The sequence below is a fragment of the Salvia splendens genome, chromosome 6 (assembly GCF_004379255.2).
Source record: "Salvia splendens isolate huo1 chromosome 6, SspV2, whole genome shotgun sequence".
In the NCBI taxonomy this organism is placed as follows: domain Eukaryota; kingdom Viridiplantae; phylum Streptophyta; class Magnoliopsida; order Lamiales; family Lamiaceae; genus Salvia; species Salvia splendens.
Genome location: NC_056037.1, coordinates 29,874,258 through 29,895,492, shown reverse-complemented (window position 1 = coordinate 29,895,492; position 21,235 = coordinate 29,874,258). Strand labels below are relative to the sequence as shown.

Genomic DNA, 21,235 nt, shown 5'->3' with positions numbered 1-21,235 from the left:
TACACATTCAAGTAAAAATGTATCTCACAGAATAAAAAAAAACAATAATAATCTAAATAACACATTCAATTGCTGTGATGAGCATAGGAAGAAGCAGGCACCCACCACACCCTGATACTCCTATCAAGACTCCCACTATACAACATGAAGCCGCCGCCAACCCGGACCGGCGACGCCTGCAGGCACTTCACCGGCCCGTGGTGCCCCTCGATCACCATATGCCTAAACACCCCACCACCCGCCTCCCTCCCCCACACGCAAACGTTCATATCCGTGGACCCGCTGCACACCATCCTCTCCCCCATCACGCACAGACACAAAACCGCAGACTCATGCTCCCATCCGAGCCGCCCCCGTCCTGAGTGAGCACCACAGCATTGAAGGACACGTCCCTGTGCCCTTCCAGAACCTTCTTGCATTCCAACCCCTCAACGCCCCGCCCCCAGGCCTTGATCCGCCCGTCCCCCGCGGCGATGCCGTTGATGGCGTCGTACGGACTCCAGGCACCTGAAGTCGGAGAGGCGCCACACCTTGACGGTTTTGTCCCATGAGGCCGGCCGAGAGGGCGAGGCAGGAGATTGTGTCTGAATGCTCGTTCCAGAGGGACTTGTGACCACTGCTCCGGGGCTTGACGCATTTTCCGAGAGAGTCCTTGGTGGTGGGGAGGGTGTAGAGGAGGCGGAAGACGTGGTCGGGGCTGCGGGAGAGCTGCCAGGCGCGGATGTGGGAGTCCTGGTGGGCGGAGAAGACGAGGTTGCCGGAGGAGGGCCTTGACGGCGCCGTCGCCCTAGCCGAATTTTGTGAAGAGGCGGAGGTCGGGCTGCTGCCAGACGAGGATGTCGTTGGCGAGGGAGGCGCTGAGGATGAATTCGCCGCAGAGGGGGAGGCAGGAGACGGAGCCGGAGGGGGTGCATGTGACCCTGGGTTTCAGATCCTGGAAATCGTATCGGAATGAAGGCGTGGGGCTTTCTTTTTCGGCGGTGGAGGAGGTGGTGCTGCGCGGCGTCGAGCTTGTTGTTAGCAATGACGTTGGTTCGTGAAGGAATACGGATTGAAGCCTTTTTTTTTCTGAATAATTTGAATTGGTGATTTTTTTTGTCAGAATCGAATTGGGGGTTTTCCTCAATACATGCGTATAGGAAATTAACAGAGAGAATCAATATTTTGGAGAGAGAGAATGGAATGGATTAAATCGAGAGGGAAAGGGGCGGGTGCAACGGCTACGCAGACTATACCAAAACTACCTTCTTACATTGTGCTCTCTGTTGCTGATAAATGTCTTTTATTGCAAAGATTCATACAAGTTTAATACAAATGTTTAAATTTGTAAAAGAAAGTGAGTGCAAAAATTACTGTGCGATTTACTTTATGGTTGGTGGGGATTTTTGATAATTTTGTGATGTAAAACATATAATTATAACAATTTTCAGATGTAAACAATTTAGTTATGACAATTTTTTAGATATATATTTAAACTCAAACACGATTACATACTAATTTAAGTTAAATTTGTAAAAATAAAATAAAACGTAAACACATTTTAATAAATTTTAAAGCATTGTAGAATAAAGGCGCATTATTTTCTTGATTAAATGATTTATCACTAATTAATTTAAAAAAGAACTTGGTACTTTAGAGAAATATTTGCTTCGGTACATCAAGAATATGTAATAAAGAGTATTGTAAGAGCAAATTAAAAAGGGTGATGTTTATAAATAAAAATTGATAACAATTGTTGCGTAGTTGTGATAGCTGAATGGATTAAAAATAAGGACAACAATAATGATGCATGTGTGTCTATATATTTTTTTTATATTAATATTTGTTGAAGAGATACTCAAAGTATCTAAACTTATTCATGCAATTATTGAAAATTCATCGGCTGAATTGCTCCACGATACTTGATGGAGTTTCCTCGACAATATAGCCTGCATCCATAATTTAATACTCAGTCACCATATAAGGAAGACCATTCTCTCATAAATATAATGGTACATGGGAAAAAAATTCATAGCATATATAATTATGAAATACCGATCAAATATTCATCAGATTCAAAATTTTGAATCGAAATTCCAGCCACAAATTACGAACCATGTCAACTATAGTTGTGAAAAAATTTGAACCAAGTTATTAAGTCACAATAAATAAATAAATAAATCTATATTCCTCTTTTTATATAAAATATAAGACTAAAATACTAAATTTAAGTAGAACGGTGAAATAAAATTTTGGGACTTACTTCCGCATTTTGAGTTAAGGGGGAGAGGATTGTTGCACATTTTGGCGACATGGGCGACATTACGAGGGCTAAGTACTTTCTCTGTATAAGTTACAAACATTTGGCAAAATTGCAAAACATTCACTTTTTTTAAACTAGTGCAACATTTTTGGTCGGGTTTGATCATTTTTGGCGCTGCTATATGCATATAGAGCGCACAGTCCCTTACTAAATCGATCATGCTGCTAAATTGTTGTTGGCCGACGCTTGCAGGTGGAAGCGCAGCCGCGGCTGTAGCCACCTGAGCGTTTGTAGTTATGATACCGATGATCACGACGGTTATTGACACCTTTGAAAGGTGAGTTGGATTATTGGCCATGTTATAGATATCTTGTTTGTGATTTTGTGGTATTTGATTTTTGTTGGGGTTTTATACACTTGGATTAGGCTTTATGTAATTCTAATTTGGCAATAATCAATATCTCACATTTGCATGTAAAGTTTTCATATTAGTGAACTATATAAGTCAGCAATAATCAATATTTCACATTTGCATGTAAAGTTTTCATATTAGTAAACTCAAGGGGAGGGAAATAAAGTTGATTTTATTGAAAATCCTTTTGGAATATTTTTCGTAGAGGGTTCGAAGTTTAAGACCTTAATAATTACCATGCCTCATTTACTAATATATGGTAAATTTGGTACAAATGTGACATCGTGTATGGGCAAGCTATTTATATTTTATATTACTACTGAATAAATCTAGAAAAAATAAAAATAATAAAAACAATTTAGTAAAACATACTACATCAAAGCAAATTGCTCTCTCTCTCTCTGTGCAAGGAGAAACATGCTCTGGCTAGTGTTCAGGAATTGACATCGCCTTCAAAGATGAAACAAATTATTGAGTATAAGTATCCTAAACTTAAGATTTGATTCCTTAAGATATTCATTTCATTTGGGATATGTTTCCATTATGTTCATTTATTTTATATTTGGATTATCTGTGTATTTCCTAACAATTAGTTACTTAACTAACTGTAACTCCTGGAAAATAAGTTTAAACATAATTAAGTATTCTGATAAAAGAATATAGTATGAGTATAATATAGAATTCTCTGTTAATATAGCCAATTACCAAAAATGGTAATAATTGATTTTGATATATATTATTAGCATAGAATCTTCTAAGAATTAAAATTTCAAATTAGATACTCTCTCCATCTCATGGTAGATGTCACACTTAGGCCATCCGCAATGGGCGGACGATGGCACGCCCGATGGCGCGCATCGTCCGTGCCATTCATCGTCCGCCCCCACTGTGGGTGTGTGGCATAGGCCGCAGACGATAGTCGCGGCCTATGCTTCGGGCGCGACTTAAACCGCGGACGATGGCCATCGTCCGCGCCATCGTCCGCTCCATTGCGGACGTCGCGGACGATGGCCATCGTCCGCGACATCGTCCGCCCCATTGTGAAGGCCGCGGACGATGACACGCGGTTTCGTTTTTTTATATAAATCTCGTTTCTCATTCAGTTGTGCATACGAACATATCGACTATCTCTCAACATATTCTCTCTCAACATCCAACGAAAATGAATCCCGGCGAAGACACCAATAGTTCTAGTTCGTCTGATTCCGATCGTTCGATTGACGGAGCATTAGATGCAGCCGTTGAAGAGGCCATGGCGGCTTGCTATTCGCAAATGCAGCGCGAGAAGGCGGCGGCTACAGCGGCGGCTGAGCAAGTCCATCGTCCTATTCGACATAGGACGTATGTCCGACGCAACCACGAGGAAGCTCACAGGCGTCTGGTTGAAGACTATTTTGCCGATCAACCACGTTGGGGCCCGACTGTGTTCCGCCGCCGGTTTCGAATGTCGAGGTACCTTTTTCTCAGCATTGTTCGTACATTGTCTTCACGTGAAGAATACTTCACGTTTCGAGAGGACGGCATCGGGAAACCCGACCTTACACCATTGCAAAAGTGCACGACTGCTATTCGTCAGTTGGCATACGGCACCACGGCGGACCTTTTTGACGAGTACCTCCACTGTGGGGAGACTACAGGCCGCGAGTGTCTGAAGTACTTTTGTCGGGGGATAGTAGAGGCCTATGGCGACACATATTTGCGCAAGCCGACAGCCACTGATTGTCAGGGTCCGATGCAGATGCACGAGAGGGCGCACGGGTTTCCTGGGATGCTCGAGAGCTCGACTGTATGCACTGGCAGTGGAAGAACTGTCCGACGGCGTGGAGAGGCCAATTCACAAGTGGATACAAGGGCAGCCACCCGACGATGATCCTCGAAGCCGTCGCTGACTATCGGCTTTGGATCTGGCATGCTTACTTCGGCGTAGCCGGGTCGAACAACGACATCAACGTCCTCAACTCGTCAACCCTCTTCACCGACCAATGTAACGGCAACGGCCCGGCCATAGAGTTCACTGCCAACAGACGCCAATACCATATGGGGTACTACTTGGCCGACGGCATCTACCCACGGTGGCCAGTTTTCCTAAAGACGGTCAGCTGCCCGATTGGTGAGAAGAGGGTTTTATTTGCGCAAAAGCAAGAGGCGGCGCGGAAGGATGTAGAGCGGGCATTTGGGGTGCTCCAATCACGGTGGGCAATTGTGAAAGGGCCGGCTCGTTTCTGGTACAAGGAAGTCATCGCCGATGTCATATATGCGTGCATAATCATGCACAACATGATAGTCGAGAGTGAAGGCGGAAGCATCACCGATTGGAATGACGACGACCGTGCATCTAGCTCTGCCGGCACATCGACCGAGACACCCGATAGAGGGTTACCGTTAGGTTTGGATGAGGTTTTATCTAGGCAGGCCTCAATGCGCAACCAACAGGAGCATGCGCAGCTCATGAGCGACATGATTGAAGAAGTGTGGGCTCGTAACCGCCGTCGCTGAGTTTGCGTTTTTTATTATTTCGCATTGTAATGTATTAATTTATATTAAATGAATGAAGTTTTTAAAATTCGTATTTTAAATGTATTTTAGTTTTTTTTTAAATTTGTATGTATTTTGTAAATATTACAAAATTGATGATGTGGCGCGCCATAGGGCGCGCCTTAGGGCGCCCCACTGCAGGTGGAGAAGGAGGAGGATAAAAATGCTGACGTGGCGCGCCATAGGGCGCGCCTTAGGGCGCCTCACTGCTGATGGTCTTAGGGTGGTGGCACAATATTTTAGAACATGTTGACCTGTTGTTTTGTGTGTTAAAGGGAGAAAGAAAAATATATTTTTATATATTAATGTGAGAAATATTTTTTTTTTAAAAATGAAATGTTACATTTTTTGCAAAACAAACTAAAAATGAAAGTGTGATATCTACCTTAGCACGAATGAAGTATTTAGTTAAATTATAAAAAGATATAGTTAATTTATTATTTGCTAGTTCAGTATCATTAATTTATTTTCCTAGTGCTAGATCTTTATACCAGCGATTTATTGTATTATAAGAATAAATAATTAGATAGCTAGATTTCGTTTTCTAGAATGCTAGAGCTTTGTACCCATTATTTATTGTACTATGGTAAATTGTACTTCCCCCGTCCAAAAAAATAAAGTACATTTGTCATTTTTTATTGTCCACATAAAATAGAGCACATTTAAAAAGGGAAAGTTTTCAACAACTTATCTCTTACTAATAATATGGACCTCACATTCCACTAACACTACTTATCTCTATTTTTTTCTCTTCTCTCTTACTTTACCAATTCCACATTAAAACTCGTGTCATTCACAACATGTCCTATTTTCCGTGGACGGATGGAGTAATTAATATTATGCCCATAAATGATTTTATTAAATAATAATACTAGAACTTCTAAAATATTACTCCCTTCGTCCCTCATAATTTGTCACCATTTGACCCGGGACGGATTTTAAGAAATGTAATAGAAAGTGAGTTGAAAAAGTTGGTGGCATGTGGGTCCTACTTTTATATATTAGTTTTATAATAAAATGTGAGTGTGAATGAGTTAGTGGAATGTAAGGTCCACTATAAAAAATGGTAAAAGTGAAAGGTGACAAATTTTTAGGGACGGACGAAAAATGAAATAGGTGACAAATTTTCAGGGACGGAGGGAGTACTCATTTTGTAGCATTTAAGATGTCCACATTTCTTTTTTAGTTTGTCGCACTCAAGATATTCATTTTTCATATTTGGAAACAAATTCCTTTGTCGCACTCAAGATATTCACTTTTCATATTTGGAAACAAATTCCTGTGTCGCACTTAAGCAAATTCCTTTCTTCTCTTTCCTCATGAAAATTCCAGTTACACTTTTTACTCTACTTTATCATGCCCAACTACTCCACTTAAAATCTCATGCCATTTAAATATGTGGACATCTTAAATGAGACGGAATGAGTAATCACATTCACCCAAGAAAATCATGGGTTTGAAAGTCCGCACCTAATGACAAGTCAAAGGAGATCATAAACAACACCATATGTTCAATGTTACTTCTATATGCTTCGAAATAAACAATCATTGAGATTGCGGACTTAGATTTAACCAGTATAGATATACTTATCTCTTTGTGATTTTTGTTCAGTGCTATAAAGCACTCTAGTATTATAAGCCATCAAAGATAATGAAGTAATTTTGAATAGACACTAAAAACTGCTCATTGATTCAGGGTGTATGTTGCTAATAGTAAGTTATAGTTTTGATAATAATCATAAAGATATCGTGGTCACGATTTAAACTATACCATTTTCAAATTATTACTATCTTGATATAGGATAGGTCTTTTCAAAATCACCTTATATGTTTTTAACATGAGAGCGACAATTTTTATTCTTGAAATAATTTTTAAACGCTTTCAGGGAGCTTATAAGTTTTGAGGCATCTTTATAAATTGTTTGATAAAATTTATAAATTTAGGTCTTTTCAAAATCACCTTATATGTTTTTAAGATGAGAGCGACTATTTTTATTATTAAAATAATTGTTAAACGCTTTCAGGGAGCTTATAAGTTTTGAGGCATCTTTATAACTTGTTTGATAAAATCTATAAATTCAACCATCACTTTACTTAGAAGATCTTTGTCAATGAAATTTAGATATAATATAATATATTAATGTTTACTAAATAGTTACTTGCGGAACATGTTACATTGATTAATAAATACACTTTTAATTTAACCCTCTAACAATATCGTTACCGCCAAATTTATTTGCTTTAACTTATTTCTGGGGCTTCATTCGTTGTATTGCTCCTTCACACTTCACATATATGATCTGACTTTGTAAGCTGCATTTTGGAATTAATCTTTAATCACCATATAATTAACACAAAATTATACACATCAACCCTCTAACAATGTAGTATAATTAAATAAAAAAAGATATGAATACTTACTTCCACATCTTGATTTAGCAGGGAGAGGAACTCCACAATACTTGGCTGTGCGGACGACTTTACGAGGACTATTTGGTAGTATAAAAAAGATTTTGCAAAATAATGGAACATTCACTTTTTTAATACTTGCACAACATTTTGTATTGGGTCTAAAAATTCTTGGCACCGTTCTATGCATATAAATCGAACAAATACTTTAGGAAATCGAACATGTTTCTGAAATTTTCTTGGACGCCCCCGCTCGGCACTGGCCCCGCCCCGCCACGGGAGGTGACGCTCGTGGCGGCTGTGATGCCCGTGGCGAAAAATTAATTAAGAATTAATTAATTGTAGCTCCAACACTTTAAATCTCACATATTATGTTCTTTATGGGGGTGGCTATTGAAGTACTACCATGTAAGACAATTTAGTTAGTTTGATATAAATAATGTCAAAAATTAAAATAAATGTACATAAATTTTGTATCTATATAATAGTCTGAAATTTTAAATTTAATTAAATAAATTACAAATTAATTTTATTATTAGGTATGTTATTCTATAGCAATAAAGCGAAAAATGGTATGTATAATTTATGACAAATTTTCACATTATTTCTAGTTTGATTCGACATAGTTATGTGCAATAAAAAATATTTTTTTCTTAAATATGTTGATTTATAATTTTAAAATTTTAATATTTTTCTAAATTATTGAAAAATGATTAGTATGTGATTTATTTTAAATTAATTAAAACTTAAATTAAACTTTAATGTGAAATCTTGAAAAGGTTCCTTTATATATATATATATATATATATATATATATATATATATATATATATATATGTACAATTTGTATACATTTATCACTTTCCGTACGTAAAAATGCTATGAATAAGATTTGTTTGTTTGATTACAAAACAATTTGTTACTAGTAGGAGTACTCCATCCGTCCCGGACTACTTGCACTTATTTTCTTTTTGGACGTTCTAAGTTATTTGCACTCTTTCCATTTTTAGTAAAAATTATCACCTACAGCTGCAATTGTTGACTTTGCTATACACTCATTCCTTAATCTCCGTGCCGAAAAGGAAATGTGCGAGTAGTCCGGGACGGAGGGAGTATTATTTTTTATTTTGTCTTGCAAGTAAAACAAAACTAAACCCTGTTCTATCACTGCTCTATATTCTGTTATTTACTATATGAATTATGGACAGTGATAAATGTATATAAATTCAATATGTATACTTTGATTTTTTAGGTATTTCATATATAAAAATTAATTCTTGAATATTAATTCATTTAAACTTAATTAACAGTCTATTACATATGTTACATGTACCTTCTATAACCTTTCAAGAAAAGATTAAATTTTTGACATTATATCTTACAGATTTGGGAAAAGATTTTCTTTTCCATGCATATCTAATATGTAAATAAAACAGTAAACCTAAACCATATGTGGATTTATCATTATCATAAATCCTTCATATAATTTCTTTTTCATTGGATAAATCCCAATGGTGAACTAACTCAAAAGTATGGAAATTATGAAAAATATATTGATTCGCATATTTGAAATTGCAGATTTGATACTTTGATATATTTTGATATTTGGGATTTAAATATAATAAGTATAATTTAGTACTACTAATTAATGACAAAATTGGTGTTAATAAAACTGATACATGCATATTGAAATTTAAGGGTATTGTATTATTATGTACGTATATTTATCTTTACTAATTGATCGTATTTTAGTGCGTGAATGTTCATTTTCCGACGGTAGAAATTCGCAAATATAATTCAGTACGGAAAAGGTATGTAATGATTAAGTAATTAATCCGAGTAGTTATCATCTTTAATTACTTTTGAATTTAAAACATAGTTACCTCTTTATTATTTGATCATCAAAAGAGAAGAATTCCAAAAAAGGTAAAAAAGTGTGGCCTAAATAATAAAACCTCCACAAGAGAGAGAAGAGGTTTATCACGACAATGAGGATGACAGTCGAGAGTTCCGAATTGTTGGAAAGTGGCGGAGAAGCTGGCTCTGTTGTGGTGGTTGGACTGAAGGTGGACTCTCGGAGTAAAGAGTTGCTAACTTGGGCGCTAGTGAAGGTGGCGCAGAGTGGCGATCGTGTCATTGCTTTGCACGTGCTCGATCCTAACGCCGGTGAGAATTTTTACAATTAGCACCTAATTTCACTTTCCAGTGCTGTGTTTTTGAAATCTCAACACAGAATTTTTTTTGTGTTAGTTTAACTTTGTGAAATATGTTTGATTCGAGTTTTCTTTTCCTTTGCTGGAATTGCCAAGTAGAATTAGTTTAACCGTCGCAATTTGAGGCTCTCGAAATTGCGTAGCTGGATAATTGCGTTGCATTGCATTTTCTGAGTTTGATATTTCAGTTTCTAATTTGTTGCGAATTTGCGATTTGATTTTGGGCGGAGAAGATGAATCAGACTTTCTTTCGCTGGTGAAGGCTTTTGATTCGATGCTGGTTGCTTATGAAGTTTTCTGCAACCTAAAACAGGTGTTTATGCTGTTTCTACACGTCTATATTTTTCAATTTATTTTTCGAAGAGTATGTAATTTATTTTCAATCCACAGTATTGATGATATTATCGAATTTGAGCAGGTGGATTTAAAGCTTAAGGTCTGTAAAGGATCTCCAGTTCATAAAATCATTCTCCAGGAAGCAAAATCATGTGGAGCAACGAGTTTAATTGTCGGTACTTCAGGAGTTGATCACAAAATTAGATCAAGGACCTCAGTTGCCAAGTATTGCTCCAAGAATCTTCAAAAAAATGTAGTATCAGTTATATGTGTCAACAATGGCAAAATTGTTTTTGGTAGAGAATCGAATGCTTCATGCGCCCCGTTGCTTGGAAGAGTTGATGTCAAGCGACCAAGATCAAGGAGGAACAAATTGTCCAAAAGCCCTCTGAGTCTGCCACCCCAGAGACTCTCAACATCATATAGCAATGAAACTCAGAATGTTTCAATGGCTATGGTATCTGTAAAAACACGAGAAAGGCCTGAATCTAAATCAGGATGGGCAGTATTGCGCAAGTTTTTTTGTCATGGACTGATACTATCTGAATCTCCTTCTAGTAAGAAGTCATCTGTGCTGCGACGGATATTGAGTTTACCGAGTCGACTATCTAATGCAGCTATTTATCCTGATCAGAAACAGACTAGTACATCTGAATGCCTAACATATTTGGACCCAGCAAAGGGAGATAGTGTACCGTACTCAGTCGAAAATAATTCTTATCTATTTTCATCTAAGATCTTCTCGAACGAACTCAATGCTCTTACAGAGAAGTACTCAGCTACATGCCAACTGTTTAGCTACCAGGAGCTCTTGTTAGCTACGAATAACTTCATACCTGGTTCGTTATGTTCCATTGGTTTGCCATTTTCTGATTCACTCTTTCTTCTCATGTGTCATTATTGATGTATGCTATCTTTTCAGAAAATTTGATCGGAAAGGGTGGGAGCAGTCGTGTTTATCGAGGCTGTCTACCAGGAGGCCAGGAATTGGCTGTCAAGATACTAAAACCATCAGAAGATATACTGAAGCAATTTGTTTCAGAAATTGAAATAATTTCGTGTTCCCATCACAAGAACATAATTTCCTTAGTTGGCTTCTGTTTTGAAGAGAACAAATTACTACTGGTTTATAATATTTTTTCTAGAGGGAGCCTGGAAGATAATCTCCATGGTATGCGTATTTGTTTATTTCTGTATATCGTGTGCATCCTCTAGCATCATTGGATCAACTTGTAATTCTGTATCTCTTAATTACTGCTCTTTGAATTAGGTGCTGAAAAGTCCAAAAACTTCTTTGGTTGGGACATGAGGTACAAGGTTGCCTTGGGAGTTGCAGAGGCGCTGGACTACCTACATAGTTCAGCTGAACCAATTATTCATAGAGATGTGAAGTCTTCAAATATTCTTCTTTCAGATGATTTTGAACCAAAGGTATTATAAAATTCAACTAGCACCCATTGCTGATTTCTGGTGTAATACTAATTCTGCCTATGGTTTCCCTTGCAGCTGTCGGATTTTGGCCTTGCAACTCGGGCTTCAAGTATACATCATATGTGTACTTCAGATGTTGCTGGCACATTTGGGTTAGCTTTATAGCTTTTTCTCAACATAGTTTGGCAACAGAGGATGGAGTTTAGTAATATGTTTATCTTGCAGCTACTTGGCTCCGGAATATTTTATGAATGGGAAGCTAAATGAGAAACTTGATGTCTATGCTTTTGGGGTTGTACTTCTGGAGCTATTAACGGGAAGAAAGCCGATTAATGATGGATCTTCAAAGGGCAAACAAAGCTTGGTTATGTGGGTAAGTATTCTTTTCTGAAGTCCGGATGTGATTGACTTTTCTCTTAGTCGAAATGTTTGGAATGTTTTCAGATATCAACCCATTTCTTTTCAAATTGTCACCTCCAGAATTATTCCTTAGTTTCTATTTAATCGAGAAATGACAAGCACGACTGATGTGGCTGTACTTAAAACTGTTTTAATTCAGGCAAAAGACATTCTGAAGGATGGGAAAATCTCAGAACTCCAAGACCCAGAGTTGGTTGATGCTTATGACCAAGAACAATTTGATATTATGGTCTCAGCTACAACCTTGTGCACCAGACACGCGCCACAATCTCGTCCTGAAATTAGCCTTGTAAGTAGTAGCAACTGGAGTTTTTTTTCCGCTAAAAATGGTTAAATCCGGTTATGATTCTTAACACTGTCCGCGCGGCTCAAAACAGGTCCTCAAACTTCTTCAAGGTGATCCAGCAGTGGTCGAGTGGGCTAGGCAGGAAACCGAGACTTGTGAGGACTTAAATATGATCTATAGCAAACAATCCGCTACAGATATCCAGTCCTTCATAAACCTCGCTTTGCATGATTCAGAGGATGATTCCACCTCATCTAGCAGCACTGAGCTCGACATCTCCGTGGAGGATTATTTGGGGAGTCGTTGGAGCCGTTCATCAAGCTTAGGTTGAAATGTAGAGCATAACAGGTTGATCCTACCATGTACATAGATACAGAGGCTTCCTTTGTTAGAGGTATTGGACGAGATGATCCCAATGGGTTTCGACCCAATAAACAAAAAATTTTAAAAGCCGCATTATGGTGGAGACCTTTGGTAAGGTCTCAAGCACTAATCACTCATACAGTGTTTAGCGTGGCCAAATTTTCAGGTCTCTTTCGTCGTAGAGCAAAGTTGGTCGACGGCGTGAAGGATTGCCAAACTATTGCAGTTAAATGGGTATAATTCTTAGTCACAGGTACTACCTACTGAGTAGATGTTAGTTGTTTATTTGTGAATCTTTAGTTAGAATATTATATTGATCATTACTAGAATTTAATTAGGGTTTATGGTTGTATGCTTGTTCTGATTCTGTTTTTAAGGTTTTTTGTCCTGCTACCTAATTGTTTGATAGGGACCATATGACTTTAAGTGTTGGTGATTAAAGTTTTTGTCGTTTGAGGGTAGTCCCGACTAATGCCCTCTTTTTATGACAAATAATCCACTACTTTCTTGGCATGTACAACTAAAAATTGATCAACGCAATTTGAATCATTCACAAAATCTTACTCAAAATAAGTTGCTAAATTGTTGTGAATGAAAGGTGTTGAGAGAATAAATGTCGTTTAAAATTTTCATTACATTTGACATGGAAAAGACTGATTAAAATTAGTTATGTTACATATCTCAATATCTCATGGTCCCGAGCAGGACGTGGCTAGTTTCCAATACATTGATTAAGGCATTGAATCAAATTAATTATTCATATAATGACTCGATCAATTTATCAACTCGACTTGTACCACCGATCAATTTGATGTATTTTAATTTTATTAGTACTCCCTCTATTTGCTAAATTTTCTTTTTGTGGAACTGGTGTGGATTTTAATGTAAAATCAGTATACATAAGAGGGCTGATGAGAAAAAAATGTGAAATTAGTGATTATGGATTGTGGGTTTTTTTTATAATGATTTTTTTTTAGGAAACAGATAAAAAAATAAATAAATAAATAACTTTTAGAAAACGGATATTGTCCAATTCTTCATTACTAATTTATTTTAATTCAACTATAATAGCGTGAGTTATCAACACAAAAGAAAAAATAGTTAACACAACACAACAAGAAAAAGATAATTAAAACACCAAATCGAAAACTTGCGAAATTAAATTAAGCCGCTCCTTAAATTTCTCATATCAATCGGCGCAAATTTGATTCTCGATAACCTCTTCTTTTCTTTTGTCATTTTTTCCCTTTTTTTATTTTTTCTTTTTAGATTTTCCTTACGTTTTCTTTTCTTTCCTTTCCTTTCCTCTCTTTTGGTTTTGTAAAACACAAAGAATGAACCTTTTCATCACACACCTAGTAAGGGCATCCACTATAGGGCCGGCGCGCCGGCCTCCCCCAATCCGCTGCCGCCCCGCCGATCTATAGTGCATGGAGCGTCCGCCCCGAGGCGGACGCCATTTTTGGGGCGGAAGGCCCTCCGGCGATAAGGGTGCGAGGACGCGCCGGTCACGCCTCGCCGCGCCTATAGGCGCGCTGGCCTATAGTGCGCCGGCCGCCCCCAGGATTTTTTTTTCAAAAATTGTATTATAAATACCACTCCTCCACCACCCATTTTACACAATTTTCAAACACTCTTCATTAATTCATTCTCTACACTTCCACTCTAAAAAAATGCACGGTGCAGACGACGAATCACCCGGCACTGACGAATCGGGATATGGCGGCTATCCTTCCCAACCGTGGGGTTGGAGTCAAACTCCCCCTCCGTGGGGATCGAGTCCAACTCCTCCTCCATCTCAGCCGTGGAGGTCGAGTCCCACGCCCCAACCTTTTCAGAGGAATTTGAGCTGCTCAGCGTTTGGAGATTACAAACCTAACCTGGACGCACTTAACCATCCGCGACCGGAGACCCCTTTCCATTCCAGCCAATCTCCTTTCACCGATGCAGATCGAGACGCACTGGAGACGATGATGAGTCTGCTCAGTCTGGGCGTACCGAATACGCCGGCAGCACGCGTGGATACGCCCGTTTCGACGAGAGTCGGCGGGTCCGGTGGGGTGGTTGGAAGCAGTGGCGGTGGGGGCGGCGAAAGAGGCGGCAGCGGCGCCGGCAGTGGCGATGGCGGCGTCGGGCAGCGGCGCGGGTAGCGGCGATGGCGATGAGGGCAGCGGCGCCGGCAGTCGGCGGTGGACAGGCCACGCACTACACCAAAGCGGAGTCCATTGTTGTGGCACGGGCGTGGGATGCTGTCACATCGGACCCTATAGTGGGCACCGATCAGACCGAGGGGAGCTTTTGAAAGCGCGTCCTGTTGGCATACAACGAGTTCAAACCTCGAGGCGCCAAACCGCGTGACGGGGAACAGCTCCGCAAAAAGTGGTCTAGGATTCTGCATGCCACCAAGCGGTTCGCGGGCATATACGAGAACAACCTGCTCAGTGCTGAGAGTGGCTGAAGCGAAGCCGACGTGAAGGCGTTGTCTATGACCCAATTCAACATGGAAGGCTGGCCGAAGTTCACCATGTGGGAGGAGTATCTTGTTCTCGAGCACTGTCCGAAATTCAAGGTCATCTGTTCGCAAGAGCGGGCAGGAGCTCCTGGGGTGAAGCGTACTAGACACAACATAGCCGGGGACTACAGCAGCGGCAGTGGATCGCAATCATTCGACCTAAACGACGAGCAAACCGAAGAGCCCTCCGCTACAAACTCTAGGCGCCCACATCCCTCCGGGACAACATGCCTCTATACGAAGCGCTAGAGTGGCTGGAAGTTCTTCCCGCATATCGTCGGCCGCGTCAGGATCGCGCATCCCGCAGCCCGCCCCTATATCGCCACGTTCCTATTCACTAGAAACTTCCCTCCCTCGATTGCTTCCCCATTAATCATTGTACTCCCTAAACACCACCCGTATATTTTATCTCTGATGCTGCTCACAATCACCATCACTACTGATCCCCAATGAACAATCCCTTTTACATCTCCACACTTTTCCGGATTTCTCTCTCCCACCGTTTACCTTGAACGATTTCCGGCGCGTGTGGCAATGGGGATGGCGTCGGAGATTGACAGAAAGAGGAAGTTTTTGCTAGGGATTGGGTATTCCGTGCAGGGGTTGAGGTGTTTCCCATGGATGGGGGTGAATTTCTTCCTCAAGGATGGGATGAGAGTCGCTCCTGCCACTCTTCAGATCCTTCAAAATTCCGCCAATTTGCCTATGGTTGCTAAACCCTTGTATGATATTCTCTCCGATTGCGTCTACGTCTTCGCCGAGCACCGTATCCCCTACATAGCCTTTGGAGGTATACAATTTAATTTCCCCCAATTCATTTCTTTCAATTCAAATTGCCTACATCACTGAATCACATTTATTGATCTTCTAGTAAGTAACCAGTCACTGTGAAATGGAGCCCTAAGGGTGTCCACTATGGAACCGCCGCGGCTATAGCTTCGGCGGGGGTGAGGATGGGGCACCTTATAGTGGAGAGCACATCCGCCCCGAAGCGGATGAAATTTCCGGGGCGGACGATCAATCGGCGTCTTTGGAGCGAGGACGCGCCGGTCCAGGGCGGACGCGGTGAATAGGCGCGCCGGCTATAGTGGTGCGGTGCCCGACGCGCCGGAGGATGGCGAAATTATTTTTTTTAATTCAATTTAATTAACCTATTAATACACCCCATTCAATTCATTATTTTCACACCATTCCAACTCTTCATCACTCAAACTTTCTCTCACTAGAATTTGTGGTCTGAAATGGACAATTTGTGAAAAGACGCGTGGAATTCTCTGATTCAACAAGTGCAACACCAGGCCGCCCAGGAGGATGCGGCGCGCTTGGCGGAGGCTGCGATCCCTCGTGCGATTACTCATCGGCGGACCATCCAACGAGACCACGTCGGTGCGCACCAGCATCTAATGGCTGATTACTTTGTGGCCCGAGATTTTTCGCCGGCGATTCAGAATGTCGCAACGGCTCTTCAACCATATAGCAACGAATTTGGCAGAGCATTACCGGTGCTTCACCCTCCGGCGTGATTGCGCTGGCCGGATCGGGCTGTCTACGCATCAGAAGTGCACCGCTGCAATCTGGCAGCTTGCCTACGCCGGTCCAGCCGATATGTTCGATGAATACCTACAGATGGGTGAGACGACTAGCCTAACGGTGCTTAGGCAGTTTTGTAAAGGGATCCGGGAAATTTTCGGTGGGGAGTCCCTATGGAAGCCCACCCCTGATGAGTGTCAGAGACTGTTGGATATGCATGGTTCGATCCACGGGTTCCCAGGAATGTTAGGAAGCATCGATTGCATGCATTGGGAGTGGAGGAACTGCCCCGTGGCCTGGAAAGGCCAGTTCACAACTGGATTCAAAAGGAAACATCCATCGATGATTCTGGAAGCCGTTGCTGACTACCGATTGCGGCTCTGGCATGCGTATTTCGGTGTGGCAGGTTCGAACAACGACATTAATGTTCTTCAGTCATCGCCGCTCTTCAACGATGAGTGTCGGGTGGAGGGTCCAGAAATCAGCTTTGTAGCCAACGGCACGCAGTACAGTAGGGGATACTATTTGGCTGATGGGATATATTCGCGGTGGCCCATATTCGTCAAGACAATTCGCCAACCGATTGGACCGAAGAAACAATATTTTGCGCACAAACAAGAGGGTGCTAGGAAGGATGTTGAGCGGGCTTTTGGTGTCCTCCAATCGCGGTGGGCCATTATACGGTGCCCGGCACGAGTTTGGCACGAAGATGATGTCGCGAATATTATGTTAGCATGTATCATATTGCATAATATGATAATAGAAGACGAATGATTTGCGGTAGAGCACTGGGCACCGGAAGAGGGCGCAAGTACAAGTCACGGTTTTGCATCCGCGCCGATCCAGATGGGCGTACCACGAAGCAATGAATATTTGATCCAACGTTTTACTGATATGCGCAGGACCACAACACATACCACACTCCAGGCCGATTTGATTGAAGAAGTTTGGGCACGTAGGGGAGGCGGCGCAGTGTGAACACCTTTGTGATTTGCACTAGATTAAATTTTCGTTGTATAATTTTTTATGTACTTTAATACGACGAAAATTTAGTGTTTAATTTTAATTTCTTCATGTATTACCGTTTTCTTCTAATTACATATACTCCGATAAATTTAATTATAATTGAAGTAACATAAAAAATGAAAAAAAGATTGGGACTATTGGAAGTGTCCACCATAGTGGCGGAAACAAATTTTTGGGACTGTGGACAATAATTTTGGGGCTGTGGACAAAAACTGGGGCGGGACTATGGGGGTGTCCGTCTTATAGTGGACACTCTAATAACATATTTTCACGTAGTTAGTGTGAATTGCGAGAAGGGTAATGCTACTACTATTGAATTAAAGCGTCAATGATGTGATATGTGAGAATTCAGTTTTTGTGGTTATTCTCAACCTCTTTTTGTTCATTCATACTCACTTGTGCAGTTATGCTGACAATATGCCAATTGAGTCAAGCCTATGTTTTATTCAGCATACTTGTGTGAATTTGGTGAAATTTTATGTTTAGTGTCTTGGTCCAAGGATACTCAATGTTCATGTTGTTTGTTTGTTGTTCATGGCTGTTTGAATAACCTAATGCCTGCTATGAGGAGATGCTTCTTAGTTCACTGATTTTTTGTTACGACTTGAATGTTATGGAAGAATGACAACCTTTTGAGGAAATTGGAATTGATAGAAGACTAGGAGTTACATGCCTTTTCTCAAAATCTGGAATGGATTATTGTTTTTCTGACAGAGTGATGAATATTTTGCAGCTTTCCTACAGGCAATCTCATGGATGGCAATCGCAATCTTTGCAGCATAAGGCATCTCCTTCATGTCGATTACATTTTATCTCCTTCTATAGTTGAGGTTGCAAACGATGCCATGGTGGCAGAAACTGTGAATCAACCCACTGCTTCCAAAAAAGACAAATCCTCATCGATAGGTGGAGTTCTGGGAAATCTTGTAGGTGGTATTGTTATTGATCGATTTGCCCCACGGATGATGTTTCTAATCTATGGCGCTCTCCTTTCGATTCAATTCAATTCTTAATAATTCGAGAGAGCAGTCTAGCCTTACCGAAGAGTTCATCCTTAGGTTTTAGGAAGCAATTATCCGAATAATCTGGTTTTCTTTTTCCTATGCTGTGATCCCAGCCCTAACAGGCACCATGCTCTTCTACCAAACTCAACATTTGAAGATTGAGTCGTCGCTGCTTGGGATATCACAATGCTTCTCTGGGGTCTGTGTTGTTTACAATCGCTACCTCAAGTCAGTTTCATCTAGGAAACTGATCATTGCTGTTCAGGGGACCATGGTCTTTTTCATGCTGTCGGATTATCTTTTCGTGAAAGGGTTCTATCAGACTCTTTGTACGTTATCATATTCTCCAGCTTGCTCGAGGTCCTCTACTTCTTCAAGATTCTACCCTTCAGCGTTCTGATGGCGCAGCTTTGTCATGTAATCTCAAGGTATCAATCTTTCAATAAAATACATATTTATTTTACTGAATTGTGGAACATTTATTTTAGTAGTGGTAATAAAGCAAGAAAATGTGTTCTCCTCATTTCATTTCATTTCAACATCATAAAAAAGCTAAAGAAAACAACCCAATATTAGCATAAGCAGATCATTTCAAAAGTGATCGACAGAGACATTGTATTGGACAGTAGCATCTCCTGTCTTAGCATCAAACCAAACGGTATGCGCCAAAGCATACCCTCTTGCAAACCTAAACAGCCCGCTCCCGCCTACGATCGGCATCTCCCTCACCTCAAACTGCTCCCATTGTACTTCCCTTGCGTGAAACAGAAGCTCACCACCATCAGCAGCCCCAGATCATTCTGAGTCGCCACCGAGTAGCGCTTCGGGTGAGTGCATCGTCGATCATGTATGTAGCTCCGAACCCCATCCCTTTCCCGGCGATGATTTGCACGGCCACAACTAGGGTTTCGACGAAGTCGTCCTCGAGTGAGGAAATGGTTGAGAGTGAGAGAAGTATGAAGTTGAGGATGAAGAGAGTGCAAGTATAGGAAGAGGCCATCTTGGATATGCTTCATCAACTGATTTGGCCAAGGGATTTATATAATACACGAAGATTGCTTTTGATTTTGGTTTGTTTTGTTAAATATAGTATATTGCAAGAAAGCTACTCATTGCAAATTTGCACGCATGCCGTCGAAATTGAATTGCTTGCTTGCTTTCTTTTCGAGTAATGATGTGTCATATGTTTCTATATTTTAGGTGACAGTATATCTATTAAAATTATTGCATTTTATTTGTGCATCTACGTCAAAGGTAAAAGTTGTTGCCCCCTAAAAAATCAAAGAGGAAGAGTACAATTAAGAATGTAATGTAAAAGGAATGCTTCTTCAATCCTTAAAAACAAAGGATTCAGCAATTACAGGCTAGCCTAGTGGAAGTGATGATTGTCACATTAATTTTGATCAAAAAGGGCTATTTGATAGAATATTAGAAATTAAGTAGTATATGCAGAATAGCAACATAATTATTGATTGCTAGAAGAAAGATATTTGAAAATCACGTAAGCCATAAGTTTAAATACTCTGCAATGAGAAAGAATTTGTTTTTATAAATATGATATCGCGCAATTATTCGAAATATGATTTTTTTAGACAAATTTCAAAATTCACAAAATAAGTACACAAACTTTGTGAGGGGTGTCAATTTTCCAATGACGGAAAATTCGGGCTAATTTAAAATAATACGAAGTGAGATGGCAAAGTTTTCATGACGTGAAAAATGAGATAACAAAATTAAAGCGTACTCGGTAACTCTACACATTAAATCAATATCGCTTTACATTTTAATATCAAAATAGATAAAAAAATCTTCTCCAAATTTGGTAAACAAACAAAAATATACTCCTTCAGTCTCTCCATAGTTGAGTCATTTTTCCATTTTTGAAAGTTTCCTCATAGTTGAGTCATTTTCCTATATAGTAATTTTTTTTCTTTCTTACTTTACTTTCTCTTATTTTATTCTCTCTACTTTATTCACTTTCTACTTTATTCTCTTTACTTTTTTCATGTCTTACTTTTTTATCTATTTATTTAACACATTCAACATCAATTTTTTAAACTCCGTTCCGAAAAGTTTTGCTTAACTGAAAAGGACAAAACGTGATTGAAAGAAACCAAATAACGTTAATAACACAAGCATCGCATATTTTTCGTTTACAACTTATATTGTGCATGAATAATACTGGTATGACTTTAAATCTTACACGGTGATCTACGTTGGAGCTGTGAATCAGTCGCTAACTATATTTTAAAAACCATACCACATAAATATAAAATAAGAAACAATTATGTAATTTCATAGGGAAAAAAAGTTTTCTTTTACCCTGTACCCCTTTTTATGTTTGCTATATCAATTTGGAGTCATATATCAACTTACATTGCATATTTCACGTGTCTTATTCCCTAATAACTAATACTTCCTCCCGTCTCACTAAAAATAACTTATTTTTCTTTTTATGATTTGTCTAAACTAAAATGACTCGTTGCTAATATTAAAAACATATATCTTTATCTCTA

The 21,235-nt window shown here is 39.7% G+C and overlaps 1 protein-coding gene and 2 pseudogenes across 1 annotated transcript; 2 read left to right on the top strand and 1 right to left on the bottom strand.

The window, feature by feature from the left end:
* Positions 1-1,129, bottom strand: LOC121809082 (annotated as a pseudogene).
* An 8,418-nt stretch (positions 1,130-9,547) lies between these two features.
* LOC121806609 (probable serine/threonine-protein kinase PBL5) lies at positions 9,548-13,112 on the top strand. The gene is made up of 9 exons (XM_042206723.1): positions 9,548-9,764; positions 10,045-10,124; positions 10,230-10,986; positions 11,070-11,318; positions 11,418-11,578; positions 11,654-11,730; positions 11,804-11,951; positions 12,138-12,287; positions 12,376-13,112. Exons 1-9 carry the CDS (start codon positions 9,587-9,589, stop codon positions 12,613-12,615), a joined length of 2,040 nt encoding a protein of 679 aa, XP_042062657.1. The 5' UTR covers positions 9,548-9,586; the 3' UTR covers positions 12,616-13,112.
* Positions 13,113-15,693: 2,581 nt separating this feature from the next.
* On the top strand, positions 15,694-19,923 carry LOC121809081 (annotated as a pseudogene).
* The last annotated feature ends 1,312 nt before the right edge of the window (positions 19,924-21,235 follow it).